Genomic DNA, 22,307 nt, shown 5'->3' on the forward strand with positions numbered 1-22,307 from the left:
AACCCTTTTCTTGTCACGGTGGAAGAGAAAAAAAATAAAAATAAACCCGAAGTTTCAGGCTTCTTAGTCCATGTTTGACAACCATTAGGGTAAAAGAAAAACTCAAGTCAAAATATAGTATTTGTACTAAGCTAATATTCCATGAAATAAAATTTCATGGTTGCCAAGCATGGCCTATAGGTTTATCAGACCCCAAATACTTAAGCTTTTCTTCACCTTCTAAACTGAAGAAACACCAAAGACCTTCAATCACAAAATGGCCCAAAATCCCACCTTTCACCTTCCTTCCTTGCTCTATTGAAACCCAAAAAATACTGAAAATTCTTCTAAGCTGTTTATCGGTAGATGTTTCAAATTTTACTGTTCTAAGATCAAAAACCAAAAAGGGTTTTAAAGTTTTAAAGGGGTGGATTAATTAAGGATTGAAAGTGAGTATTTTCTTAGAGTCTAAACCAAGGAAGCAGGATTCTTCCCTGGGAGCCTTCGATTCCTGCTTTCAATTCCTGCTCTGACAACCTTGAGCAGGATTCTTCCCTAGGAGCCTTCGATTCCCGCTTTCGATTCCCGCTTTCGATTCCCGTTTCGATTCCCGCTCTGGCGACCTTGGTCTAAACCTTATAAAACCTAGAAATTTCTTGTCATACGACCGTGAAAAAATCCCATATTTCGACCCTCGTATAGGGAAAAAGAGTTTCCTAATAATGGGATTTATAACGATTACTTATATTTTTCCGTTTATTTTTTTACAGTTTCCTTACAACTAAATGCTCATATCACAGGTTTTCCTTTCCATTTCTTTTTCAATTTTGGCGCATCATTTTCATTTCATTTCCCACTCAAGTAACTCAACTGAACATAGCCTAAGGGTGTCAACGAATCTGCATGGGATAGGATCCACCTATGTCTTGGTCTCATCCCGGTTGGATATCAATTGGATCCTTTTCCAAGTGCTTTTCGCATCTTACTTTTTGAATTTGGGTCACAATCCATATAGAAACAGGCCCATAAATGAAGTGTCCTGGGTCTTACTTACGTTGTACGCAATTAGAACTTTCGGTTAAGGGAAGAAGAAAGAAACATTAGAGAGAGTAGGCATAATAAAAATTAAAAGCAAGAAAATGAAAGGTTCATTGTCATTTTAATAATGATTTTTTTTTTAATATTATAAAAAAATACACTCGTATATGAACAAAGCCTAGTGATACTCGTAACACAATGTTTTGATAATTGCACAAACACATCTTGTCTTTTATTTTTTTTAAACAGCTGTCAAATGTTATTACAGTTCCGAAAAAGCTCTCAGAAGCTGATTTAAAAGGAAAAGACAAGCTGAATTTATGCAATTATTAAAACATGATAGTGCCAATGTCGGTAGCCTAAACAAAAATATGAAGGGTATTTTTGGATTTAGGGTGGTTTAATGAAATTTTGTGGAACCGTCTGGGTCAGAAATCAAAATAATATTGGACCTTAGGACATGGATCGAATGGGCACGTTTCCATTAACATTCCTTTGTAGCTTTGAAATTATTATCCAGTTAATCTCTTTTAATTAGCTTGGGCAGCCCACTTTAGTATAAAAGTGTAGTGATAAATAAACTAAAGAGGTCTGTCCCAAGTAAGAAAAGGTGATGAATATATCACTTCCCATTTCATTTACAGGCTTATATTTGAAATTACAATTCTACCCTCAAACATTTTATTATGGAAATTTCATATGCTGTGTGCACGTGAAGTCCAGTACTTTTCAAAAAGTACTGTGGACCCACAACACAAAACAGGCTGTACCCCATAAATCGCATCCATAGGATGATCCTAACCATCCAATCTATGGGCTTTTGTCCCTCTACAAATGGGAGGGTTAGGAGTTAGGACCCCCCATATGTATGTAGATGATCCACATAGTACAACCTTTTATGTCAGGCCCAACAAATGAACGGTTTGGATTGGATCATCCTACAAAGTGGGCCCCACAGTAACCTTTTTAAAAGTACGAAAACAAAGAATAATTAGTTGTTCGCCACCTTTCTTGTTCCCTATGAACCCCTCTCTGAAAAAAGTTCTTGTTCTCTAAACCCTCTTTTTCTGTTAAGAACAAAGCTCTTCAAGAAGCCATGGGGCGCTTTTGATAGTTTAGACAGTAGACAAGGGTATTATCGTCAAAAGAATTCAAAGTCCCCACACAAACTAGAACGTTAGCGTGTAAGAGTTGTCCACTGGGTTTGGATGTGATGTGAAACAAAAAAAAAAAAGCAGTGGCTTCTGTTGAGTGGAGAGGATGCCTTTTTTCCCTCATAATTTATACTTTTGTTTGGTAAAAAATCACTTTTATTTTATTATTATTTATTTTGTTGGTTAGATAATGGCTTTTTCACTAGTAGACATTTCCCACACCATAGTCCCAACTCTCTTTCACAGAATCTTTCTTTCATAGAGCTCATGAATTCTTCTTCTTCTTATTGCTTCATTCATAGTTAAGAGTCAATCTCTAACACCCACATACTTGATTTTTGATTTTCTTACTGTTTGATTTTAGGAACTTAAAGCTTAGTGACTAGATTTTTTGACAGTTTTCTTCTTTTTTTTTGACCCTTTGAGTTGGATATTGATAACTTGAAACTGAAACTTGTTGGATTTGGTTCTTTCTCTTTCTTCTTTTTTGGGTTTGTTGGTGGAGTGTCATAGTATGAATTTCATAATTCTGTTAAAAAGACTAGGATTAAGCTTTTAGAAGTCTTTGAATTTTGGGTTCTTTGTTTGCCTTTTTTTGTGTGTGCTTTTTGTTTGGAAGAATTTGTGTTTGGAGGTCACTGATCCTGTTGATGGGTTCCTCTTATTTTTCTTGGGTTTTCTTTGGGGATTGATTTGAGGTTAGTTAGAGACTTTTAAAGTAGAAGTAAGAATTCACTGTTCCTATTGATGGGTTTCTCTTATTTTTTGTGGGTTTTCTTTTGGGTTTTGATTTGAGGTTAGGTAGAAACTTACAGAGTAGAAGAAATAAGAATTAGGGAGTGCTTTTTTTTTTCTCTAGATAAGTCATATTCTACATGGGTTTTCTGATTTGAGGTCAACCAGGCAGTTCTGGAGGATTTAATGGTGAGCTTATTTTGTTATTGAAAGCTGAGTTTAGAGCCACCTCTCTTTCTACTATTTCTCTTGAATTCTGTTTGAATTCCTAAGCCAACTAGGTTGATGTTTTGGATGCCTTATTTTCATTTATTTCCTTTTGATTTGAATTTGGTGTATCTGGTTTTGATGATATGTTGTTGGATTTTCTCTGAGATACCTATGAATTGGTTTATTGTTGGTGGTGAAGTCATGGAGCAGAGGACTGGTTTCCTTGGTGAAAGAGGGAAATTATGGTTTAAATGGTGGGAAAAATTCTCAGGAAGAGGTTGGAGGATCTACCATTACTATCAGTATATTGGGTCGAAGAAGGTCCGACAGGCGTGGTGTAGGAAGCTTTTGGTTACGTGGGTACTCGGTTCGATTTTGGGATCTCTTTCAATTTTTTGGTACATGAATTCTCAAACAGTTGAGAGGAGGAAAGAAATGCTTGCGAGTATGTGCGATGAACGGGCTAGGATGTTGCAGGACCAGTTTAATGTGAGCATGAATCATGTTCAAGCCTTGTCCATCTTGGTTTCAACCTTTCACCATGGCAAGAACCCTTCCGCAATTGATCAGGTGCTTTAATTATCGTCTGTTTCTTAATCTTTTGCATTTGTTCTTTAATAATTCAAAGCAGGGGAACCTAGGACATCCATACTTTGTGCCATCTATCACTCATAAGGCTCACAATTGGTACCAAGTTCGATCTTTAATTATTGCTTGTTTCTTAGTATTTTGCATTCATTCTTTAATAAATCAAACCGTGGAACCTAGGGCATCCATACTTTATTTGTCATCTATCATTCGTAAGGATGCTACGTGGTACCAAGTTCGATCTCTCTCAATTGACCCTGCTAGGCCACTACATCGCTCATACTTATCCTCTCCATAGACAACTCTTACTTTTTATGTTTAGTTTCCTCCATTTTTGTTTCTAATTTTCATACTTCTTATTGTTTAGTTTCCTCCAATTCCAATTCCAATTCCAATTGCTTGAGATTACTTACTTTATATTATCTATATAAAATAGGTTAATTGCTTTCTAAATTGCCCCCTGAAAAACCATTCTTGATACCAACTTGCCCAATGCACAGATGACTTTTGCGAGGTACACAGAAAGAACTGCGTTTGAGAGGCCGCTAACGAGTGGTGTAGCGTATGCTGTGAAGGTGTTACACTCTGAAAGAGATCAATTTGAGAAGCAACAAGGTTGGACAATTAAAAAGATGGATATCCAAGAACAATCCCCCGTTCGGGAGGATGAGTATGCTACTGAGACCCAGGAGATATCTCCTGTTCAAGAGGAATATGCTCCTGTTATCTTTGCGCAGGATACCATCGCACATGTTGTGTCTCTTGATATGTTGTCTGGAAAGGTGAAACTCCCATTTTTTCTGCATCATTCTTACTCTTTGTTAATTTTCAAACCACTTGTTGTGAGACTTAAGGAATGTTTGGCAACCATGACTTTTTTCCATGGGAGGAGGAGAGACTCGAGAGGGCATGAGTGATTAGAGGGTGAGAAAAGGCTAAAAAACAGGGGAAAAATAAATCATATTTCCAGTAGAGTTTTTTCCTCTTATTTTCAGCCTTTCCTCACCATCTTCTCATGCCCTCTTATATTTCTCTCACTCCTTCCCTCTCTCATCATTGAGTAAACTGATATTCCATGGAAAAAATTCATGATTGCCAAACATGGCCTTAATGTTTTATTCATGAACTTATTCGTGATGTAATTTACGTGGATGTATCAATAGTTTGGATATCTAATTGTGTTGTGTGTAATTTCAAGGGTTATCTTCCCATATATTCTTCAGAACCAATTCACAAGATTTACTGGCCAGCCTTACAGTTTGCATCTGAATTTAATATACCTTTTGTTTGGATGTGTATATATATATATAGAGGAAAGTGAAGCTACACCGCTGGTTTTTACACGTTCATTTTTGCCTCCACAAATCGTAGGGTTGGGATGATCCTATGGAGCTGATTTTTGGTGGACACCCTATCTATGTGAGGGCCAATCAAATGAATTCTTTGGATCACCAAAACAATGTGGGCCCATTGTATTTTAAGCCGGCGGTGTAGCTTCACTTTCCTCATATATATATATATATATATATATATATATATATACGCTAGGCAGCTTTTCTCATGCTAAGAATATCTTTTTGGCTAACCACAATTATTATTTTTCTAACAGTCTACTAACCATGGATAAACCATGAAACCATGGCACTTTGTTTATTTGGTGCTTATAGTTGGGCTTTCCAATGTACCGAGCACAATCCAATTAAATCAGCTCTATTTTCCCTTTCTAATCAGTATTACCAGTGGAACAATGGATCTTTATCCACAATTTAATGACATGCATGTTCCTCCTATTACAAGCTTTGCTGCCTTGGTCTGCCATGTTTATATTGTTTCTTTGAAGAATATTGAGCTTATGATTTTTCATGCCGCAATTTTAAGAAACCATCCTATCTACAGGAAGATCGCGAGAATGTCTTACGAGCCAGAGCTTCTGGAAAGGGAGTCCTCACTGCTCCTTTCAGACTACTGAAATCAAAGCGTCTGGGGGTTATTTTGACATTTGCCGTTTACAAGTCAGAACTTCCATCAAATGCAACACCTAAGGAGCGCATTCAAGCAACTGACGGGTGAGCATGCTGCTAACTAACTGTTAATTGGACTTTCTTTTTCATGTAGGCCACGTCTGATAACCATGATTTTCTTTTTCATGATAAACAAGACCATGTCTGCAACCATGTTTTTTCATGATAAATTAGTTTCTCCAAGTTGTGAGAAAGGACAGTGCGGGTGGGAGAAGGAGAGACTTTAGAGGGCACGAATGAGTAGAGGGTGAGAACTGGCTTAAAAGCAAGGAAAAAGTCTCGCATTTTGCGTGGAGTTGTTTGTTTCTTTGTTTTTCAGGCTTTTCTTGCCCGCTTTTCTTGCCCTCTCCTCATCCCTCTCCCACCCTTCTCACCATTGGGTAAGCGGATATTCCAGGAGGAAAAATTCATGTTACTCAAACCTGCCCTTAGCTTTAAAAATTGTTGTTGTAGGATACCACACATCTAGAATAAATAAAAAGGGCAAACCTCTACATTTGATGCTATAACTCAGTTATGTATAAATCAAGTTCAACTTATGCCGTGCAGGTATCTAGGTGGGGTTTTTGATATAGAATCACTGGTGGAGAAGCTACTTCACCAACTAGCAAGTAAACAAACAATTATTGTGAATGTGTATGATACCACTAATCTTTCAACTCCGATTAGCATGTACGGGTCGAATGTAACAGATAATGGCATATACCATGTCAGCTCTCTTAATTTTGGAGACCCATTTAGGAAGCACGAGATGCATTGCAGGTAAAAAATAAATAAACATCTCTATTATATGCTAATGTTCTCCACACTTTTGAACAAGTCTAGCTGTAATGGTTCGGCCACAAAGAGCTTAGACTGTTGCTTGAATCTTAATCAATCCTTGTACAGATTCAAGCAGAAGCCACCTTTACCGTTTCTGGAAATAACAACATCATTTGGAGTCCTTGTGATTGCATTGCTACTTGGGTATATTTTCTACGCAACAATGAATCGCATTGCAAAAGTGGAGGATGATTACCGTGAGATGATGAAACTCAAAAAACGGGCAGAAGCAGCAGATGTTGCAAAATCTCAGGTAGTTTTTTGTAAATTCACATATACTATCGATAAGTAAGATAATCGACTTTATAATTTGTTTGTAAACTTTCTTTTATATTATCCATCTTCACCTGGACTTTATTCTCATTTTGGTCTACAACAATATTTAATTGAGCTACTCCATCTTTTGTAGTTCTTGGCGACTGTTTCCCATGAGATTAGGACTCCAATGAATGGTGTTTTAGGTGAGTGAAAGATTTGTATCGAACTGCCATTATGATCACTTGACATCTAGGTTCTTAATTTTTGAGGTTATGACGGGTATATATGAACTTATGATTATTTGACTTTAAGTTGTTAATTTTAGAGATTATGACCATGTTTATTATGCAGTGGTGGTATTGATTTGATTATTTGCGACAAAAAGTGAAATTTGTTCAACTTTCAGGTATGTTGCAGATGCTCATGGATACTGATCTGGATATAACACAGCAGGATTATGTCAGAACTGCACAGGCCAGTGGAAAAGCTTTGGTATCACTTATAAATGAGGTTTTGGATCAGGCAAAGATTGAGTCTGGTAAGCTTGAGCTTGAGGCTGTCTGTTTCAATTTGCGGGCTATTTTGGATGATGTTTTGTCACTTTTTTGTGGGAAGTCCCAAGACAAAGGAATAGAGGTAAATAATACTTTTATTGTGCCCAATATTACTTGGAATTTATGAAGTTTAATGTTCTATATTCTGTTTCTGATCACTTAACTTGGTGGATCTTTAATCTATTGGTGGTAGTTGGCGGTGTACATCTCTGACCATGTTCCTGAAATTCTAATTGGCGATCCTGGAAGATTTCGGCAAATCATCACAAATCTCATGGGTAATTCTATCAAAGTAAGTATGTTTTTATTTAAATCAATCTGTATTCATTGTCCCATGTATCTGATGGATTCAGATGCCAATTTGCGTAAGCACTATTAATTTTTCATTGTGCAGTTCACAGAGAAAGGGCATATCTTTGTCACTGTTCATCTTGTTGAGGAGGTTATGAAATCAATAGAAGTCGAAAAAAAAGTATCATCGACAAATACCTTGAGTGGCTTTCCTGTGGCGGATAAACGGCGCAGCTGGGAAAATTTTAAGGCATTCAATCAAGAAGGGCCTTTGTTCCAACAGTCTTTCTCATCCACATCTTCTGATCTCATCAATCTAATTATATCGGTTGAAGATACAGGCGTGGGTATCCCTCGGGAAGCCCAATCTCGTGTTTTCACCCCTTTTATGCAAGTGGGTCCTTCCATTTCCCGTATCCACGGGGGCACCGGTATCGGATTGAGTATCAGCAAATGTTTGGTTGGTCTCATGAATGGAGAGATAGGGTTTGTCAGTGAACCTCAAATTGGTTCCACTTTCACCTTCACGGCCGTCTTTACCAGTGTCTCCACCGATTCAATTGAATACAAAAATCAGCATCAGCCTCAAATAACCAACCAGTCTGAATTGGTCTCATCGGAATTTAAAGGGATGACTGCGCTAGTGGTTGACCCAAGGCATGTTCGTGCTAAAGTAACAAAGTATCATCTCCAAAGGCTTGGAATTCAAGTGGACATAGCTCCCGATCTTAACCAAGCTTCCTGTTGCTTAACCAGTGTCAACATGGTCTTGGTTGACAAGGAAGCTTGGTTTAAGGATACTGATCTATCACTTATTTTTGTTAGCAAGTTGAGTAAGGATGGTCGATCCGACGGTCCAAAACTGTTCATTCTTGCTAATTCTATCAGCTGGACTAAAGTCATTAATGCGAAGTCTCCTGGATATGTACCGACGGTAATCATGAAGCCCCTCAGAGCAAGTATGCTAGCGGCATCTCTGCAACGAGCCATGGGTGTTGGAAACAAAGGGAATTGCCGCAATGGAGGGATCCCTCTTTTGTCTCTGGACACTCTTCTTCATGGAAAGCAGATTTTGGTAGTAGATGACAATATTGTGAATCTTAGGGTAGCTGCTGGTGCTTTGAAAAAGTATGGAGCTCAGGTAGTTTGCACTGAAAGTGGGAAAAAGGCAATCGCAATGCTTAAGCCGCCCCACAACTTTGACGCCTGCTTCATGGATATTCAGATGCCAGAGATGGATGGGTACACATATTTTTTAGAGTGGTAGATGGGTACACATTATATATAAGTTAGTATTCATTATGCAATTTTTTAATGTGCAGACTTCTGATTTTTTTTTCTTTTTCTTTTAGGTTTGAAGCTACTAGAAGGATTCGCGATACGGAACACAATGTCAATGGTCGTCTTCAGCTTGGAGAATTATCAATTGAAGCTTACCGAAATATTGCAAACTGGCACATACCCATATTGGCTATGACGGCGGATGTAATTCAGGCTACACATGTGGAATGTTCGAAATGTGGAATGGATGGATATGTGTCAAAACCATTTGAAGGAGAACAATTGTACAGAGAACTAACACGCTTTTTCAAATTGGCTGCGACAAAGTCTGAGTAGTGCACATGGGGACACTAAACGAAGTCATTATCAGTGTAGCATTCACATGATTTAACTGACTTTTGGTGAGAGTAACCTTTCCCGTTACCCGCTTAAAATTATCAATTCAGATGTTTGTCTCAGAGTTTAACACACTCAGTATTTGATTGTTTGTTGTTTGATATTCTTGCAGGGACACAATTGTTTTGATTGCTACAGTTGGATTTGTTTAGAGTGTGCAACATGCTTGACTAATTGCGTCATTCGCATTTGAAGACGTGGAATGAGCCATTTACTAAAGAACTTCGCATACATTCTGATTCAGTGGCTTTTCTAATCATAGAAGCATTGTTTAGATGGAGGGTTACTGAGGACATGTCTTGTAGATGCTCCTTCCTACATCTTCATCCCTGTAAAATAAGTTCAGGACTCGGGAGAATTCATTTTAGGATAATTGGGAGTGTATAGAGACTGTTGTCAAATTCCTTGTTTTTTTAGAGTGACTGATAAATAAGTATGTTCTGCTATAATGAAAGGGGGAGCACAAATGTAAATGATGAATTTAATAAAGATGATTGATTCCCCGATTTGCTGAGTCTACCCATCAGTCTTTCATATCCAGTTTGTGAGTGATAACAGCATTCCAATGAATGTTTCATTACAGACTTTCTTTGACTTCTTGTCGTGCTGATTTTGGACCTACCTCTGATTAAACGATCATAACTCACTCAATTCAACTCGGAATTCAGTGAAATTTGCACCCACTCGAAGCCGTCGAAGTCTACTTTCCAATGAAAGAAACAGAGGTGAAAATTTTCAAGTATTTTGAGAGTTATGGGCGAAACAATGAGACTCGCACGCTTTCGTCGAGCTGATTTCGGACCTACCTCTGGTTGAACGAGCATAACTCATTCAATTCAACTCGGAATTCAGTGAAATTTGCACCCACTCGAAGCTGTCGAAGTATGCTAATTAGATTATGACAACCGATTGTTGAGTCCTCAATCAATTATTGGAATCAAATTTAGTGCAATTTTTGGTCCAATAATCAGTTTGGGGCTTCACAATCGGTTGTCATAATCTAAAACAAACAGGGCCTAACCGGTCATGAAAATAATTGATTTTTTTAATTTTTTGAACACGCTCAGAATGCATTTAATAGATTGTCCTGATGCAGAACGTTCATGGCATGAGTAACCTGTGTTGGATCTTATGTGGGAATAATTGTTCTAATTGATCTAAGCTCGCCGGGCTAGAATGAAGAATAAGATGTAAGAGTGAAATTACTGAGTTACCTATGGATCAAAGTGATCAGTAATGGATATATCGGTAAACAATGCATCTCATCCCTAATGAGACATGGATGGTTAGTGTAACCCAATTCAACTACACCAGCTAAGTCTGGATAATGTAGTTGTTTAAACAAATTAAGCCAAATAAAGTTGTATTGTGGGTGGAACTCTATGAGGCATTTTTCTATGAATAATGGTTTGGTCTCTGCTGCCATCTAACCTGACCAAAGGATATCTTCCCCACTAGAGATCATGTAGACCAGAGGGGCAATGGAAGATCCGGCCCGATCGATCACCATCATTGTTGATCGAGGTAAGTTTTCTAATCCATCTTGTATTCTAGTAAACTCCGCCTGTGTTTTTCACAGCCTGTCCCAAGCCAGGATAAAGGAAGAGGGTAGGCGTCAGGTTGGCAGTCGGCCGTAAGCTTTGCCACTTTTCTATGAAACGAATCCTATAGAAAATTCGTTGGGGTGTAACCCTCTTAGCGACGCGCTGCATCGGTGCCTGAATGTAGTGTTAAATGAGCAAGGGTCCTTGCAACTTCATGGGCGGGTGCGGGGGTGAGGAGGTTAGTCTTGGGCCGCACTCCCTTAGTGACGCACCACATTGGCCCCCGGGTGTGGTGAAAAATGAGCAAGGGTCCTTGCACTTTACTGGACAAGTGCAAGGGGCGAGAAGCTAGTTCAAGAGAGTAGGATTCGTTTAGCCAGTTGGAATATAGGTCCACTTGTATTCTAGTGATCTTACAGGGTTAGATTGGAAGTCTTTTAAGATCTGAAGGTTTTAACAACCTGCAGTCCAGATCTTTGGTGATTGTGAAATCAACTGCTATTAGAGATAACTAGTGAGTTTTTTATATTGATAGGATGGTGATCAGTGGCCCCACTCCATTCAATTTTCACTAGGTGGTAGAGATTCAACTGGGTTCATCTTGTTATCTATCACCATTGGATGGTAATAAAATCAATTACTTCTCTGATCTAAGGTTTTAACCTTACAATTTACCATGAAGAGTCTTTTTCAAGTCTTCATTTTCTCTTAGTTCCTGATTTTTATGCAGTGTACTTTGCAAAATGAAGTAAATGGTAATCTTTCAAAAAAAAAATGAAGTAAATAGGTCTCTGTCCATGATTTCCTTGTTGATTTAAGCATGTCATGCTTAGCATTTATAGTCCCTGGCAAGAACTGAGGCAGCTCTTTATTACAACAGCGATAGATCAATAGAACAGAGTAGCTGTTTTTTTTTCTTTTGTTATTCTTGGATATTTCTTATCTGTCTTACTCTCTTTTTACTTGCCACCATTTTGCTGGAGAGATGGTAACAGGGACCAAAAAAGACAGATTTCCAATTCAGTCACTGAGAGAATACAACAACAACAACCCATTTTTTTCTCTTGAATTAAGTTTCCTTCTGAATCTCGTGTCTGGATTGATGATGGGCTTGTAATAAATGACTTGATATTTGCCTTTTATTGAAAACTAACAACTCTGTCAGGGAAAATAAATACCAATTTTAAGCCATCTTTCATTACAGGCTAATGATTTGGTTCTACCATGTTTTCATAATTGCACCTACTCAACCTGTCTTTTCTCCTTTAATTGGCTCTTGGGAGCTTTATGGGAACTGTAATAACTACTAACCATTGACAACTATTTAAATAATAAAAGACGATGAGTTAATCACTTAATCCAATTGTCAAAACATGGTACATGCCTGAAATCAATATAAGATTCATTTCATAGAACAGTGGCAAATTTTACAGCGGGCTGCCAACCTTCCTTTATCCTGGCTTGGGACAGGCTGTGAAAAACATAGGCGGAGTTAGTCCGGGAGTCAATATCTTGCCCAAAAATCCAGAGACATTAAATTTATTAGTATCGACACACATAGCCAAGTAATTGAGCATAAAAATTCATGGTGGGTCCCACGTTAGTTGATCTTGACCGTTCAATTGTGGTGGGCCAAAGCCCAAGAAAAACTGAATGGGCAATTGTTTGAGCACGTATATGAATGAGGCCATTTGCAGCCACGCTTAGAGGAACTGGGCCGTCCATCTGGTGGGCCCCACGTTGCAAGGGCCAAAATATGCCGTTCGAACGATATGAGCGTCTCCCTTCTAGTTTCTGATAACGGCAAAAGAAAATTTCAACCATATGCTAATTTTACTTCTTTTTCCCAAAAACTTCACATAGTTTGACTTTTTTTATACAAAAAACGAAATATAGTGCAATCAGATGCAAAAGAAGATGCCATATTTTCTTATATCTATACTATCTATATAAAGCTGGATGTGGTACACTGAGGATGTGCCACATGGCACCCCATTTGCAAACCGCATTCAGCCCCCCCCCCCCCCCCCCCCCCCCCCTTTTTTTTTTTACCCATTCAACCAAGTTTCTAATAATCATTTTATTCGGTTACCGATTTCAAACGTCACAAACATATCACAAATCCAAAACATTTTATTCCAACGGTTAGAATGTAAATAAGGAGTCTTTATATAGATAGAAAGAAATCCAAAACGTATCACAAATATTCCTAAAATCTCTCTTTCACTCATTAGTGTTTCTACTTCGTTGCCCTAAATCTCTCTCCCCGCAACAAATTATCTCCAGGTAATTTATTTATTTTTTCATTTCCCTTTTGTTATTTCATTTGGGCCAAACGTACCAACTAAAAAAACTAAACCAAAATTTTCATTTTCCTCGCCTAATTAATCTCTATTCTACGCCTATTTCCTCCAATCCTTTAACGCCTATTTCCTCCAACCCTTTAACGCCTATTTTTCCTCTATAATAAAAAATAACATCAATAAGGAAATTAATCTACGCCGTGGTGGTGCCACCTATCAGCCCCTCTCCATCCCGTATATTACAAAGCTTTCTAAAATCCTAATTAACGCGCAATGAGGGCCGTCTATGTAATAGATAGATTCCAAAAGCCACTTCCTAAAAATCTGCACGCATCTATGTATACCCTTTTTTTTGTTTTTCCTTTCTCCTCCCCATTTTCCTTTTCGTTAATCACATAAGCCCCATAATTTATAGTAAGTATTTCAGGAGAATAGGAAAGGTCACCATTGACTGCCTTATTTTTAGCAATACAATAAAGCAACGCTTCACGTAGGGAAAATCCAATAGTTTTCTTCTGAAACATCTCTTAGCTTTTTAAAGTTTCCATGTTTCATTATGGTATTCATTAAGCAATTTGTTCATTTTCTTCTTGCACTCCTATATACTTTTAATAAATTTTATTATTAATTTAATTTTTTTGGCTAGCCTATGCATCGCACGGGACTGCAACTAGTTTTTCAAATAACAGATATACAGCTGACGTCAGATGAGATTGGTACAAAAGGACAAAATGCCCTTCTTGTATGAAAATACCAAAATAACCTTGCATTTAAACTTTAGGGATTTTTGCTGATTAGTCCCTAAGAAAAACATATTATCTTAGTAGTCCTACTTTTAGAAAATATTTGCTAAAAGGTCCCTAAAACTTAGGGGTGCAACTCGGGTTGGGCGGGTCGGGTTTTCCAAAACCCTACCCTGCCCGAGAATTATCTCAGGTCGGGTCGGGTCGGGTCTAATTTTTTTACAGGAAAACCCGAGATTCCTAAACCCGACCTTACCCAAGATAGTTTCTCGGTTTGGGTCGGGTCGGGTTGGGTCGGGTCTTCATTTTTTAGTGTAGGATAGCGACTAATTTTAAAGATTGTAGGAAAAAAAAACAAACCTTCACACCAAAATTTTGAAGTTTATGTCAACAAGGGTATAACTTTAAGAAGGACACTATATTTTCACATAACAGACATGATCACCTCAATCAAAACAATTGTATCAATATATTGGAAAATAATTTTCTTTGTTATTCAAGAGATATTTAAGAAAGTCACAATACACCAATATGAGTCGGGTCGGGTTTCGGGTTTTTTTTTTCTTTAAACCCGGCCCTACCCAAGATTGAATCGGGTTTCCAATTTAAAACCTGACCCATGTTATTTTCGGGTCCGGTCGATGCGGGTCGGGTTTTACCCGACCCAACTTGCAACCCTACTAAAACTCATCTACGTCAATTTTCTCCCTTAAAAATTCTAATATGGCAAATTTACCCCCAACTCATCTGATCGGCAAATTTATCCCCCAACCCATTTAATCGGTTTTAGTGTTTTTTTTTTTTTAAATTTCCCTTCCATTATTTTAGGAAAAAACAAAATATTATCTCTTCCATTATTCTCTTCGAAAATCCTTAAACAAAAAATCACTTTAAGAATTAAATAAATTGAAAATCTCTCTAAAATAAATTAAGGGAAATGTTATCAGCACTACTGTATTTTGATGAGGGTACTCCTCACTTTATTCAAAGTGCGGGTATGGTCCGCACCATAGGATGATCCAAACCGTCCATTAGATGGGCCACAGTCTAGATAGGTTGTGCCCAAAAATTATTTCCATAGGTTGATCCTAACCCTCCGATCTATAGAGGGTTAGGATCAACCCTCTAATATTCAGATTGGAGGGTTAGGGTCAACCTATGGAAATGATTTTTGGGGCACAACCTATTTAGGTTGTGGCCCATCTAACGGACGGTTTGGATCATCCTATGGTGTGGGTCATACCGTAGTTTTAATAAAGTGAGGAGTGCCCTCATCAAAATACAGTGGTGCTGATAACATCTCCCTTCAAATAGGGTAGGAATAAAGTAAGAAATCTTAGGAATATTTTTTGTTTCTAACTTTTCCAAGAAACTTTTGTCTTGGTTAGATTGCAAGAAAATAAATCTGATGGAAAATTATTTCTATGGAATTTTTTTTTTCATTCAATGATTTAAGATGGGAATTATGTCTGATTAATTTAGAGTCCCTAACTGAAAATTTGAATAGGGTTGGTTTACCTTATTTGTTTAATGTATAAGAAATAAGAAATTTTAGATTTTTTTCCTTTCCGAACTTTTCCACTAAAATTCCTACAATCCAATGGGGCCTAAGTGGAAGGCATTTTGTAAGAGTAGCACTAATCCATCTTGTATTTAAAGAGCTGCTACAGTTCCCAAAAATCTCTTGCAAACCAATCGATCACGGCCACCTGTTGCAATGGAGTAGGGTCTTAGTTTTGTTTTCGGAATACGAATTAGGGTTTGCCTTCTATTCTTATGAGAAGAAGAAGGGAGAATGTCAAAGGAAAGTCAAAATGGGCTAAAACCTTAACAACTTTGAAAGATTTTACAAGATTTTCGAAGAGAATATTTTGCTTATTTCCTAGTTTTTTCATGAAAATAATGGAAGGAAATAAAAAAAACGCTAAAACCAATTAAATGGGTTGGGGGTAAATCTGCCATATTAGAATTTTTTACAGAGAAAATTGACATAGGTGAGTTTTGGAGACCTTTTAGCAAATATTTTCTAAAAGTAGGACTACTAAGATAATATGCTTTTCTTAGGGACTAATAAGCAATTATTTTGCCATGTAGGGACTAATTGGCAAAAATCCCTAAACTTTAATAACATCTATTAGTTATTAGATCTCGTTCAATTTTTTTATAGATTCCGTTGTTGAACTTCGTCCATGAAGAAAATCCACATACATTTTCTCTTTGCTCTCTTCTCTAATTTACAACCCAACTCAACTAAGCCTTTGTCCCAAACTAGTAGGGGTCAGCTAATGAATCCTTAGAAAATTTTCATGAAGAAGGTGAAAGAATCTATCTGGATCAAATTAATTAAGTCTAATCCTAACACTAGTTGGGTTCATCTACATGGATCATTTTCTTTCATTTTCTCTTATCCAAGGTCATGTCATTGTTATGTTCCCAACCATCAAGTCTTTCCTCACTATTTTTACCCAAGTTGTTTTCGGTCTGCCCGTACCTCTTTTTACTCAATCAACTTGGAACGAGTCACTTCTTCTCACTGGAGCATCCAAAGGTCTACGTTGGATATGCTCAAACCATCTTAAGTGGTGCTCTCTCATCTTCTCAATTGGGGTCACCCCACCTTTTTACGGATGTCTCCATTTTTAATTCTTTCTAACCTAATGTGGCCACACATCCATGTAAACATTCGAATGTCCGCCACACTCATCGTATGCTTCCAAAATTAGGGCTTGAGAGAGGGATGTCTCTATTTTTAATTCTATCTAACCTCGTGTGGCTACACATCCATGTCCGCCGCACTCATCTTATGCTTCCAAAATTAGGGGTTGAAGAATCTCTTTCTCTCTCTCTCTCTCTCTCTCAAAAGAAACATTTTCTCGAATCAATGGAAGGATTTCAGGATTTGATCGAAGGAAACAAGTCCTTGACAATTCGTCCAGCACGCCACTGACCGAGATTAGAGTTTCAAGGCAGTGAATAAATCTTCAATGGTTGGAAATTAGGGTTTCGATGACTCTTCATTAAGGTTTTGTCATTTCTGCCAGGCAATGGAAGAGAAAATCACACATGAATTAGCAGCTGACGGACAGAAACATTTAGAGTAGAACGATGAGCTTTGTAACCCCGCCCTTTGATCTGGGCCCGGGGCTGATCATTCATCCAACGGTGGTGATGATTCTGATTCCTTGCATCGCTTCGAGATGGGCGGAGGCGTTCTAGAAGACGCCCGGTTAAGATACAAGTCTGCATTGGCCTCACTGCGGGCTGTTCTCATTGCCATTCCAAATTCTCTCAAGGTAAAAAAGAAGAACCCATATTTTATTTTTTTCGAATTTTTGGTTTTTTTTTTCTTGTCTTTAGGAGATTTAGAAATGTGGGTTGTTGTTTCTTTTGATGTTATTATTTCTTGGTAGATTGGATTGATCAAAACACCCTTTGTGAATGATCATGAGAGGAGGCCCGGTTTAGTAGCACTGGGTCTACCAATGTTTGTTGAAGTATAAATGATTAAATAACACCAACTCTTACATCTTAATCTTTTGGAGTAATTGGTTGTTTCACAATGTTGGTAGTGGATTACTACTCCCAGCTTATACCTGGAATGTGGATGATTGGAATTGATCTTAGTCACCTGATCGATAGCCTTCAACCTCTGTTATAACAAGAATTGGGCAAAGGTTCAGACCAAGGAAGCAGGATTCTTCCCTGGGAGCCTTCGATTCCCGTTTTGATTCCCGGTTTCGATTCCCGGTCTGGAAACCTTGAGCAGGATTCTTCCCTGAGAGCCTTGGATTCCCACTCAATGAGTAAGAGTCTGTTGATCTGACAGTTAGGATCCTCCAGAAGTTAAGTTCAGGGTCGATCTCACCCTGATGACTCTTTTTCAGTCATGATATATTAACAAATGTACGACAGAAACTTGTATGGAGTACCTGCATTTTAGTCCACATGACTGCATTCCAATAGTCATTTTGGTTTTCCTATAATAGGCAATTATTGTCATTTAAAAGCACCAGTCTATATTTAATTGCCTCTGAATGGTGAATGCTTCTAAATGCATTTACTGTGAGTTCTGATGAATTTTTCATGGATTAATTCTGCTTCGGAAATCATCCTCTATCAATCAGAATACTGTCATTTTTTCTAGGAAGTGCTTCATTATCTTCCCCATTTTTACTATTTTCCCAAAGTTAGTTGAATTGTGTAAATTGGACAAGATACAAAATGCTACTAGGTTCATTGTGTTTTTCATACATTATATTAAAGCCATAATCCAAATGGCTACAGGGAAAACTGCATGAGATGGCTTCTACAGTCGGTGCATTGGAATCAAGAGCAGATCAAGCCGAAGCCTTGAGACTGGAAGAGCATGTTGCCAATTTAAGAAATTGACTGCGTAGACAGTATTCAACTATGTTTAGATGCTGTGCTATTATGATGAATATGCCTCCCTGTTTTATCTTTCACTTTATTTTTTTATGAAAGTTTTTAGAGTCTTGATTTGATCCATAGGAGATATACACATTTGAAGCAGTTACACCTCCAATTGAATCGGGTGGAGAGACCGATTCCATTGATTCGATAGTTTTGTGTACCCTTACACAGTGGGGTGATTGGCCAAGGCATAGATAAATGTTCATCTTTCGAACGATCCATTTGTATCCAACTAAGCTATTTCATAACCAACATATATGTCTGTCTGTATTCATTCTCGTAAGCTCAGTCCCAAGCTCACGCTAGCTTTTGATCAGATAATGTAAGGGATGGCAACCCCATCTTGATTCTAATTCTTCTTATGCTTCTCTCACGATGAATGACCCTGCCGATTCTTTCAAGGATCTTGTTCTGCCTTTAGAGCTTATCCACCTAGAGTAATGATTGATCTGTTTGATGACCCATTCAATGTTGCTTTGCCCACCCCGGAACAAAGTCATTCAAGATGATTATGTTTCGCTTCTTCCTCGGAGAAAGACGATCAAAGTTTTTTTTTCAATCCCGGTCCTTGCGGATCAGATCATCCATGTAGGATACAAAAAGAAACTTCAGATATTTTATATCTTTCTCTTTGAATGAGATCTCAATTTGAGCGGGATGTTTCCGCATCAATCTATGGTACATCGCCCATTATCCATGGCCCATTACACAATCCACACAAGCCATCACTTAACCCTTTTAAATTCTCTTATATCCTATTGTCTACTACCATGGCCCACCATTTAAAGCCTCCTAAATCCACTTCACTTAAATCCTTAAATCTCATTGGTTGCTCCCATGTTCCACCACTTCTCTCACTTAAATCCTTTTAAGTGCCTTTTCTTTTATCCTATAAGCTAGCTCCTTTGGCCCACCGCTTATTCAATACCCCCTCGAATACAAATCTTTCAACCCCTCCAAAAGCCTAGCTTTCAGCTTTTGGAGATCGAAAAGGATACCCCCTTGCATGGAGCAAGCTCCCCCTCCTCTTTTCTATTCCCTTCTCCCTCTCCTCTTCTCTTTCCTCCTCGTGGCTAGGTTAGCCGCCCCCTTTCTCCCTCCATCTCCTCTGCTCCTCTTTATCTTCTTTCCCTCCCTCGCTTCTCCTCTTTCTTTTTCCTAACTACTTCTCCTTTCCTTTATCTCACCTTCATGGTTGGGTTTATAAGTCGTCTCCCACTTTACCACTTTCTCTTCATTCTCTTGATCTTGTTTCTTCACTCTTCTCCCTCTCTATTAACTTGGTTGTGATCAGCCCCTCATTCTCCCACTCTAGCTTTTTCTCTTTGTCCTCTCGGATGTTAACTGCTCTCTATTTTCTTCAATATTTTCCATAATATTTCCCCTTGAAATCGTTTCCATCAACCTTTACCGTTACATGAATCATGCCTGACCGTTGCCACTTTGTTACCCTGCTAGACTCAGAGATTCCCACGATGAAAGTTCTCCACGTTTTTTCTTTTCATGTCGATTTGTGTAGCTATGTTCTTTGATGTGTCTCACTTATGGAGAATTTTATGATGCAAAATAGGGTTTATGCTTCAGTTTGATAGTACATGATACTCCCGAATAGATGGACAGACAAAAGTGATCAATCACAACTTGGGAACATCATTAATGGAACTTAATTTTGCCCATAACATATTTTACACACTATAGTTCCATTCTTCGTTCCTTCAAAATCATTCGTGGCCCTTCCCTTTCGCACCTCTTATCACCCATGTGTTTTGCCTTGGGATGTACAGCGCCAACGCTGACACTTTTGTCCACTACATTGTGAGATGTTAGAGAGCTTGCGACCGAGTATTGAGAGTAAGGAGTGACCATTGATTAGCATCCAAGAGATCACTTTTACAACATGAGGGTTCTAGTGATCACATTCTGTTAGGCTCTCACCTTTTTTTAATCTTGTAAAGTCATATAGTCGTGGTTTTTTTGTTGAAATATTAGATAAGGAGAATGTGAAGGTATGCACACTTTAATTTCTGCTAAACCAGCGTCCTTGCCTTCTGTCCATGTACCAAAGGAAAATCTTAGCATTAGATATGTGCACTCCATTCATATTTATAATCAAAATCTGATCTTTGATGTGGTGTCATTGAGTTAGACCTTCTATTGTGTGGGTCTCTCTCTCTTTGCGCTGCCTTTATCTCCAGCCTCATATCAAGGTGATATTGATGAATGACCGCCATTTAGGGAAAAGCAACCAGAATTCTCTTCTGGATGATGGACTTTATCTATTAGGTCAGAGCTTTTGCAACTTGGCCATTCCAACCTGCCTTGTGAACAAAAACCTTGATGAACTAGGCTTGGGAATCTTTAAAGTGCACCAACCTTTTCTAGGCCTTCAAGTCACTCTCTATTGCACTCTCCATCGGTATCTCTAAGAGAAGGCTCAGACAAGCAGAGCTTTTGCAACTTGGCCATCCAACTTTTGGCTTGTGCACAAAAACCTTGATGAACTAGGCTGGGGAATCTTTAAAGTGCCCCCACCTTTTCTAGGCCTGCAAATCACTCTATTGGTGTCTACATTGGTATCTCAGAAAAAAAAAGGTTCACACAATTGGAGCTTTTGCACCTTAGCCACAAACACCTCACTGAAGTAGGCTTCATAATCTTTTTTAAGTGCACCAACTTGTTCAAGATCTGAAAGTCTATATTGCACACTCCATTGGCTTCTCAAAGAAAATGCTCAGTCAAGTGGTGCACTCGTGTGTTCTGATACACTTTTCTCGCCCCTCTTGTTTTCACTTTAATAAACTGTCCACCCTGTATGTGCTTTGCACGGCCATAATTTCATGTGAAGCTGTATGTCTATCCTTAAGACCACATAGAAGTATTACTATTGCATAAATTAAGAACATTCAGGCTTAAGCTATTATAATTTTATGCTGGATTTTGTCACCAACTCATGGAATATGCCATCATCACAAATCTAGAATGCATACATCAAAACTAATTTTCTAACTATTTACTTCCCTTTTTTTTTTTTTTTTTTTTCAAATCTCAATTCTCTCCATGTCTTACCCATTTGGTAATCTTTGAATGTAGGAACTTGCAAATAAGAACAAATATCTCGAGCGTTTTATAGATCAAATTCGAGAACTTATTAATGACATATCCACATGGAAGAGTCCTTGTTCAGCATGAAAGAGTGCAGGTTGAGATGTCTAACATGAAGCCTACGAAATCAAATATCTTTGAGAAAAATGGGATTGTTCTAAAGCTAGTTGAATTTTAATTCTTGTATTATTTATCAAAGAAATCACAGGTGAGTGCTCATGTGAATAGTTGATATCTCTTTTCCTTTGCTAAAGTTAGTTAAAATTGGCTAACCTAGAATAAAACGTTACAAAAAAAGATCGCCGAGGAGGCCCCACAACTCTAACCATTGGCATCTGTGAAAGATTTCCTTTTTTTTTTTTTGAACGAACATATAAGTTAGTAGCCTAAGACCGGATGAAATAGTCCGAACAAGTACAATTGAATCATACAAGAACCCAGTTTAGCATGATCCTTCCTCTCTCTTGATCTCTGTCCTGTTTCAATAGCTTACAATAAAAAAAAAAGGTCAAGTGTCGATAAGCAGAGCGTCATGGCCTGGTTACTGAGGCAGAAAGTAGGGTTTTACCTAGGAGTGCAGCTTTGGTCGGGCTCAACCCGATCCTGACGGTTTAACCCAGTTTCGGATCGGGTTGGGTTGGCATTTCCTTGGGTTGGGAAAAGCCAGCCTGATTTAATTTCGGGTTGGGTTAGGGTTTAGATTGGGCAACCCAAATCGACCGTCCTCTAATTTTTTAGCCATTTTAAGGTTATTATTATTATTAGAGGAAAGTATTTTAGAGCTCGAGCTCAGATAAGCTTATCTGAGCTTGAGCTCAAAAACTCATGTGGGCCCACATATTTGGGGTGATCCAAAG

At 38.2% G+C, this 22,307-nt stretch overlaps 2 protein-coding genes across 6 annotated transcripts; both read left to right on the forward strand.

The window, feature by feature from the left end:
• Positions 1–2,350: 2,350 nt before the first annotated feature.
• HK3 (histidine kinase 3) lies at positions 2,351–9,833 on the forward strand. 5 transcript variants are annotated; one of them, XM_077394261.1, is made up of 12 exons: positions 2,351–2,472; positions 3,316–3,686; positions 4,205–4,486; positions 5,601–5,770; positions 6,275–6,487; positions 6,614–6,800; positions 6,957–7,008; positions 7,212–7,441; positions 7,553–7,651; positions 7,754–8,913; positions 9,003–9,332; positions 9,440–9,833. In XM_077394261.1, exons 1-11 carry the CDS (start codon positions 2,439–2,441, stop codon positions 9,265–9,267), a joined length of 3,063 nt encoding a protein of 1,020 aa, XP_077250376.1. In that variant the 5' UTR covers positions 2,351–2,438; the 3' UTR covers positions 9,268–9,332; positions 9,440–9,833. The 5 variants fall into 5 exon arrangements, with proteins under 5 accessions (XP_077250376.1, XP_077250378.1, XP_077250374.1 ...); XM_077394262.1 differs by lacking the exon at positions 2,351–2,472 and adding an exon at positions 2,492–3,095; XM_077394259.1 differs by lacking the exon at positions 2,351–2,472 and having other exon boundaries at positions 2,491–3,686.
• Positions 9,834–16,760: 6,927 nt separating this feature from the next.
• On the forward strand, positions 16,761–21,707 carry LOC143891002 (mediator of RNA polymerase II transcription subunit 30-like). The gene is made up of 3 exons (XM_077395663.1): positions 16,761–17,323; positions 20,276–20,354; positions 21,439–21,707. The coding sequence occupies exons 1-3, from the start codon at positions 17,115–17,117 to the stop codon at positions 21,535–21,537; spliced, it is 387 nt and encodes a 128-aa protein (XP_077251778.1). The 5' UTR covers positions 16,761–17,114; the 3' UTR covers positions 21,538–21,707.
• Positions 21,708–22,307: the final 600 nt, after the last annotated feature.

Source organism: Tasmannia lanceolata, unplaced genomic scaffold (assembly GCF_043159265.1).
Source record: "Tasmannia lanceolata isolate RefF3 unplaced genomic scaffold, GAP_Taslan_0.1 ptg000013l, whole genome shotgun sequence".
NCBI lineage: Eukaryota > Viridiplantae > Streptophyta > Magnoliopsida > Canellales > Winteraceae > Tasmannia > Tasmannia lanceolata.